Raw genomic sequence first — 7,939 nt, 5'->3', positions numbered from 1 at the left:
AAATGGAAGACCACCCACATTAATAACAGGTAAACAAACAAAAGAGAGAAAAAAGTGGAAGAGAGAGTGTCTCATAATACACCACAAACAAAATACTTCACATCCAAGCAATTTCCTTCAAAAAAATAATAATTAAAAATACCCATTTCATTGGTGATTCTCAAAACTTCAAAATAATCAATAAAGTTTTGATTTTTCCATCTGGGTCTTGTGTTTTGTTGGTGAATCTGATCAAAGAAAAAAGTGGGTCATGTCGTGTTCTTCTTCATCAGGATCGGAGGAAGATGATGAGGGCTTTGAGTCCTATCGGAAAGGTGGATACCATGCTGTTAGAGTCGCTGATCAATTCGCCGGTGGGAGGTATATTGCTCAGAGGAAACTTGGTTGGGGTCAATTTTCTACCGTTTGGCTTGCTTATGATACTACAACCTCTGTATGTTCTTCTTTAATTCACCCCACTTTTTGTTTTTTATGATTTTGACATGTGATTCATGTTTTAGATTTGAAAGGTTTTTTCTTTGTTTTGTTTATGATTGTTTGTTATGTTTTGTGTATGTTTATTAGCTCAAATTTGGTTGATTTGTTTGTTTAATGATGTTTTTTTTAAAGGATAATTATGTTTTTTTTTTTTGGTCATTGAATGAATGGATCTAATTCAGATTTTTTTTTTTTCATTCTTTTGTTCAATGTGTGTTACAATTACAAATTCCGATAATTCCTTTTTTTGTTGGGATTGGAATAGCTGAAAATGGGTGAATGGTCCTCACAAAACATTGTTTTTGTCTTTATGTACAAAAGCAATAAATGTGTATGTTTGAACTGGTTTGGTGTTTTTTTTTTTTTGGTGTGTGATGCTCCTTGTCTTTTATATCAAATCTAGCACATGTAGATGTACTATTTATGTTTGTTGGAAGTACAGGGAATGAGAATAATTGTCTTTCTCAGGTTAATTTTTGATTCAGTAGTTTTTTTGTTTTTTGCTGCTAAGATTTAGGAGTCATTTAATGGATCCAAGACTTTTGGTAACCATAAATGGCGCGAGTTAATGTAGGATCTTCGAATGTTTGAATGTTAGAAACAGAAACATTTGTTAGACATATTAGAATGGATGAAACAGAATATTTGGGGTGCCCCCTCAAAAAAAAAAAAAAAAAATTATTTGGGGTGCTATATTATGTTTGACCTATGTTTGGATACTCTTCAATACCACATCCCAACGCAAGTTGGCCGTGATTTTTTAGAAGCTACAACTTGTAGCTTTGAAGTGGATGCGAGTTTAACTTCTCCCACCGCAGAAAAAAACAGGCTATTGGTGCAAATTAACAAAATCGGACAGAGTAAAAGTGTAAAACAAGTGGTACTCAATTCCACTGAGAATATGGAACCAAAGAGAACAAAACAGGACAATTGGTCTGTTTTATTTGGGTGCTATATAATACTTATGTCACTCTTCATTAATCTAATCAGGGTGGTTCCATATTAAAACAACAGTCTCCTGGCCCTGTTGCTAAGAATAATATCCAATTTCATCTTTTGTTCATGTATTTACGTTTGATTTCAAAAATATTCTATTTCTATATGGGTAAACAATTATAGGTGTGCATGAATTGCTTTGTGTTTGCTCAACCAGTGATGATTTTTTCAATTATTTTTGCGCACCACTAATATCTTTTTCTAATTTTATGATTGTTGTTTTCAGTCATACGTTGCTCTCAAAATCCAGAAAAGTGCAGCCGAGTTTGTTCAGGCCGCCCTTCATGAGATCAACGTTCTTTCATCCATTGCTGATGGGGACCCATCAAATTCAAAGTTTGTTGTCCAATTGATTGATAACTTTAAGCACACAGGTCCAAATGGGCAGCACCATTGCATGGTCCTTGAGTTTCTTGGCGATAGCTTGCTTCGTTTGATCAAATATAGCCATTACAAAGGTCTTCCATTGAATAAAGTTAGAGAGATTTGTAAATACATTTTGATTGGTTTGGATTACTTGCATAGTGAACTTGGTATAATCCACACGGACTTAAAGCCTGAAAACATTCTTCTATTTTCAACTATTGATCCTTCCAAAGACCCTTTTAGATCCGGACTCTCCCCAACTTTAGAACGGACCGAGGGAAACACAAATGGCGGACTTACAAGTCTTATTGAGAAAAGGTTGAAGAGAAGAGCAAAGCGTGCAGTTGCTAAAATATCGGGAAGAACGGCTTCAATTGAAGGAAGAGGAGAAGCTGCAAAGTCTAGTAGAAATATTGAAGGGATTGATATGAGATGCAAGATTGTCGATTTTGGAAATGCATGTTGGGCTGATAACAAGTTTGCAGAAGAAATACAAACAAGGCAGTATAGAGCCCCTGAAGTTATACTGAAGTCCGGTTATTCCTTCTCTGTAGACATGTGGTCTTTTGCTTGCATTGCTTTTGAGCTTGCCACTGGAGATATGTTATTTACACCCAAAGGTGGTGGACAAGGTTATAGTGAGGATGAGGTATGATGATTTTTCTAGTTAACTGTTGTGGTTTAAATTTTCTACCATGAACTGTTTAGCTTAGATTTCCTTGCATTACTGGAGTATATAAATTTGATCTAATGATTTGGTTAATGAGTTTTCAGAGGTTTAATTATGTGAAAAAACTGGTTTAATAAGCTCAATTACATCATTAATAAACAAATATCACTTATGGTTTGGTAGACTCGAGTATAGTAAATCAAACAATGGGAAACAGTGATAAAAAGAGACACGGGGACATATTTCATTGAATCAGCTTGTTATACCAATGCATTAGTTCAAATGTCAAGTTAATTGACAAATTTTCTACAGATTCTATATGTATGTAACATGTTTTTATTTTGAGTTAAGAAAATAGTTTTGATAGTGTGTGTAAAAGAAAGAATGGTTATGATCACAGAATGAAATTCAAAGTTTCATGCTAGTAATCAATGATTGGTAACTCTTGAAATAGTTGTAAGCAAAAGGCTATATATTTTTCTTTCCTTTATTTTTTTTATGATCATGTTGAACGGAAAATTGTCAAGATATATTTGTTTGCATTATGAGTTGCAGGCTATATATTATTTGTTACTGGAATAATGAAAATGTCCATTGTGCTGATTTCAGGATCATCTTGCCTTGATGATGGAACTCCTCGGAAAGATGCCGCGGAAGGTGAGTACACTCCCACTGTCGGCATGTTTCATTTCTAAAATAAGTATTGTGGCATATCTAATGCTTGTGGATTGCAGATTGCTATTGGTGGAGCTCAATCCAAGGATTACTTTGACCGGCATGGTGATCTAAAAAGGATTCGAAGGCTAAAATTTTGTCCACTTGACAAATTGCTGATTGATAGATATAAATTTTCAGCAAATGATGCTCAAGAGTTTTCAGAATTTCTTTTGCCACTTTTTGATTTTGCCCCAGAAAAACGACCAACTGCACGGCAATATCTGCAACACCCCTGGCTGAACTGCAATGAATCAGCACCAAATGAAATGAGAAGTGAATCTACTGTGGAAAAGGTTAATGTTGGTATGAGCAACCTTCAAATCAAGGTAGGAAAGTGAAGGTGGAATATGTGTTCTGGCATGGCTTTTACCACAATCAAACAATTTGGCCCGTTGGATCGAAACAAAGTCAGATGTGCATCATCCGATCTTAATTCGATGGTTTGAATTGTTTGATTGGGCAAATGCGGGTCTGACTGCAAGGAATCCAAATCCGGGTTTTGACAGTCAAAGACACAACTTTAACATCAATGACTATAGTATTGATTGTGATTTATTTTTGTTTTATGACATTCTTTCTATTGGATTATTAACTACAGAGATGTAAAATTAGTACAGAATTTTGTTCATGCAGAGATATCTGACAACAGTTTGCGTGTATATTATTCACATGTTGTAATTTGTTACATTATATCAAAGTCTAGATTTTTATTGATTTTAGTATGTTAACATTTTGACTTTGTTAGCACTTATTCATGTCATTGGGGGATTTGCGTTTTAAGTGATGTCCCACCAAATACACTGATAAATATTTTTTTTTTACTGTTTAAGATGAAATAAAGAATAATAAGCAAAAAATGTTCATATGTTGTGATCTCAAAGCCAATAGGGGAAAAGAAAAAAAAAGGAGAAAGTGTCTCAGATTTGGAGTCAATGACCTATTTATAGAGTTGTGGGAAACTGGCTCCCAGACTCCACGGAAATTTGCATGCCACACGAAAGCGTGACCATACTATTGTATGTGTATTCCAACGTAATTGTGTCGAGCCCCGGCTTTGCAATGTGGACGTTACATGGCTGGAGACGTCTTGGAATAACCGATGGCTATGAATAATCATAAATTTTTAATTCAAGCACAAACATTAAGATTTTTCATTGCTCAAATTTGTTAGTCTTATGCTAACTAGAGGTCGAACACTGCAAAACAAACTATCACATATAGGTATATGAAAAACATAAAAGCATAATGCAGAAGACTAAACCAAACTAGAGGGAACTTCATATATTTACTAATCCTAGTAGCTCACATCCCTCTCTATCTTCACCTCATTCATCTAGTTCATGTTTCACAACTTCCATGAAACGGACCATCAACAGAACTTCTAACTATGCAGTAATGAATTTCAAAACAAAAAACTCAACCTCAGGCCTCAGCTTCCAAATCAAACAGCTTCACTATCACAATTTTGATTCTGGTTTAAATAAAATCATACACAAATGTTAATAATATCATTAGACAAAAACTCGTAAAAAAAAAACAAACTTTGCAGTTCCGAAAAAACTAAAACATTACAAAATGTTTGCAATTCCAGTAACATGATATACAACCTCAAAGATAATATGAAATTCTGAAAAAGCAAAACAACTTCAAAACTCATGTCATATCATTACTAACATACATATCAAGCTTTGATACCAAAAACAAGTGAAGATTCCAACTGCACATGACTGAAGCCTAAGTTAATGAAGTGATTGCATATGAAAATAACAGTAAATTGAACATATATAGACTGTAAAATTTATCTAAACTACTTAACTGGAATCACGGTATTGTTATAAAAAGTAATATGTTAATGAAAAACTGTTGCAGGCTAATATAGTTACATTACACCGTTGTTTGTTAGAAATTAGAAGCAACATAGAAACCATCGTCATTTATTACAATAGTGGACATTTTTCACACTAATATAAGAAGCTAACATGTATCTGACAACCAAGTCTTGTTCTTTTAACACTGATATCCTCAATCACCTAGGTATTAAATCAAAACTAGTTCCTCGTCCTTTTTTTTTCTTCCGATGATGAATAAATTGCCTTTATGATGACCTGCCGAACATCAAAAGCGCAAGCAGATTGATGTTCAGACAAATTTTTACAAAAGTAAACGAAGTGCAAAGACATTACAAGCAGAATGTATTGAAGTTTAAACTGGTTTTTTTACATCAAATCACCAAAAGTTTCCTAAATATGAGCAATTTTTAAATAAAACATAGAACAACCGATAAAGAGAAGAGTCCATTCATACTGCTAAAATAGAAACTAGGAAAATAAGCCATAGAAAGGGAGTAAAGCAATGAAACAAAACTGGTCAAGCAAGACTAAATGCTTCTTCTACCTCTTGATAATACATATAAGGGCACTTGTTAAGGATTCAAAAGAGGAAATAATTGTTAAGTTTTATGTAGAAAAAATTGTTTTTTACAAATTTCAAAGCGTTGAATACACAATTTCCAAGTTAAAATTTCCTTTTAAGACTTCTTAACAAGTGCCCCATTAGTTAGCATTTCCCTACATATGCAATTGACAAACCAATTTGCATATAAATAACTTGATAAAGTTGAACTTAACAATTATATCTTGAGAACTAAACACAAACCTCAAGGGTAACAACTTCACAGATGGCCTGCAAAAGCAATTAATTGTTTAGTCCTTCAATTGAATGAAGGTTTTCCTTGTAAATTACCATCTGGGTGTCATAGTCATATAATTGTACTACTTTAACATCAATCTTCTCAATCACCCCAGTAGCTAAATCTAAACAAGCTAGTTCATCATCATCTTTTTTTATGAAGAATATATTTCCATTCTTCCCAGCTCCGATAGGATGCTCAATGCAAGACAAGGGCTCAACATAGAAGAGTCTAATCCATGATTCCTTGACACCAAGTTCACCCAAAATTGATATTTGAGAAGACTTAGAGTGTGTTTGGATGGGGGAATGTTTCGAGGGAATGTAATGTTTTGAGGGAATTCAACTACTTTGAGGTGAGTTCAAACAATAGAATTCACCTTAAAGTAGTTGAATTCCCTCAAAACATTACTTTCCCTCAAAATATTCCCCCATCCAAACACACTCTTAGTCTTTTTGCAATGAGTTATAATAGCAACAAACCCATTTAACATCATCAGATCAACATAAAAACCCGTCAGATCAACATCAAAACCATCAAATAAATCTTCTGAGGGTGGAGGTGTAAGAACGCACACATCATTGCACAAGTTAAATGACACCAAAAATCTTTGATTATTTGTTTTCCCCCACCAATGACACACCCCATTGAAGTACACATCACTATTAAAACACCATTCAATTTCTGGCATATCAAAATTGATCTTTGTCCATGAGTTAGTTTTTAAACTATATATCTCCCAAAAGGGGTCTGGCTTGACACCATCATTAGATTCAGTACAATACTCCACAAGTTGAATAACTTTATAGTCATCTCTAACATGATCATATCCAAACCCATGAAGAAAAATTTCGGTGGTAAACTCAGATTGAAACTCAGCAAGACTAGGAGGAATGACTTTCATTTCCCTGGTGGCAGGGTTACATAATACAGCAAATACAGGTGATGTTGTACGAGTATCATCGTAATCATGAAGACAAAGAACACCATTAATAGCAGAAGAACCCAAAACACTAATAGGGTTAACACCAAATTCTGGAATAGGTGGCAAATCAAATTTCACTTTATTCTCAAACTTATCTCCAGAAAGCAAATAAACGTTCCAATTATCAGAATCCAGATGCTGGTTTAGAACAAGACATGCATCATCATAGAGTGGATGAGATTTGAATATGAGATTGGTGCGAAACATGTTCATAAAAATAGGGTTTTCAAACAAAAGAGACCATGATTTGCGAACACAAGAAAAATGCTTAACAGATTTAACAGGAAGTTTAGAGAGAATACAGAAAGCAATGTCATCTGGTATATAGCTACTACTAACCTTCTTCTTCTTCACATTTGTTGGAGACATTGATAGAAGGATGTTCATGAGCTACAGTAGAGTGAACGAGAGATTTTAGGGCAAAGGGTGTCTTTGTTATAAGTGCCTTTTATCTACTTCAGTTCAGTGGAGTGTTTCTTTTCTTATGTTTCAACAAACATTTTTTATTATTTTTGTGACAACTTCATAAATGAATGTTTAAATAACACTAATTTTCCTGAAATAGAGGTTAGAAAAAAAGAATTCGTATTTGATAGAAAAGAACAAACATAAGATGCTTATGAATAATTAATGTCTATGAATCTACTTAACTCACATTCTAGACATTTTCATTCCCATATAAAAGGGATGGGAAAATTATATTCTGAACCGACGTTCTAATCAAATGTCAAAACTCATATGTACCATTTTGTTTCCACTTTTAATAAATTAACACAACAGTTTTATTTTTTTTGAGTAATGAGACATAAGGTCTATCAATATAATCATCCATTTCTTTGAGAGAAAAAAAAATGATAGGAATAAAGTTGTCATTATATTTTTCTGGAAAAGTTATTGTAGGAAGTAATTTTTGCATTCCCGAAACAAACATCCCCTAACTAAACAACATTGGATAGAACAACACAACACAAGATAGAACTAGACTTGGTTACATATAGAACATGAGTTTCTTCCTCTCCAACATGCTCTCCATAATTTA

At 33.7% G+C, this 7,939-nt stretch overlaps 2 protein-coding genes across 2 annotated transcripts; one reads left to right on the top strand and one right to left on the bottom strand.

The window, feature by feature from the left end:
* On the top strand, positions 1–3,945 carry LOC11410596 (SRSF protein kinase 1). Its single transcript, XM_003612322.4, has 4 exons — positions 1–433; positions 1,700–2,488; positions 3,119–3,166; positions 3,244–3,945. Exons 1-4 carry the CDS (start codon positions 251–253, stop codon positions 3,562–3,564), a joined length of 1,341 nt encoding a protein of 446 aa, XP_003612370.1. The 5' UTR covers positions 1–250; the 3' UTR covers positions 3,565–3,945.
* A 2,486-nt stretch (positions 3,946–6,431) lies between these two features.
* LOC112422013 (F-box/kelch-repeat protein At3g06240) lies at positions 6,432–7,269 on the bottom strand. Its single transcript, XM_024784713.1, has 2 exons — positions 6,559–7,269; positions 6,432–6,464 (listed from the first exon to the last, which is right to left on the bottom strand). The coding sequence occupies exons 1-2, from the start codon at positions 7,267–7,269 to the stop codon at positions 6,432–6,434; spliced, it is 744 nt and encodes a 247-aa protein (XP_024640481.1).
* Positions 7,270–7,939: the final 670 nt, after the last annotated feature.

This window comes from Medicago truncatula, chromosome 5 (assembly GCF_003473485.1).
Source record: "Medicago truncatula cultivar Jemalong A17 chromosome 5, MtrunA17r5.0-ANR, whole genome shotgun sequence".
In the NCBI taxonomy this organism is placed as follows: Eukaryota; Viridiplantae; Streptophyta; class Magnoliopsida; order Fabales; family Fabaceae; genus Medicago; species Medicago truncatula.
This window is presented reverse-complemented; position numbering and strand designations above follow the sequence as displayed.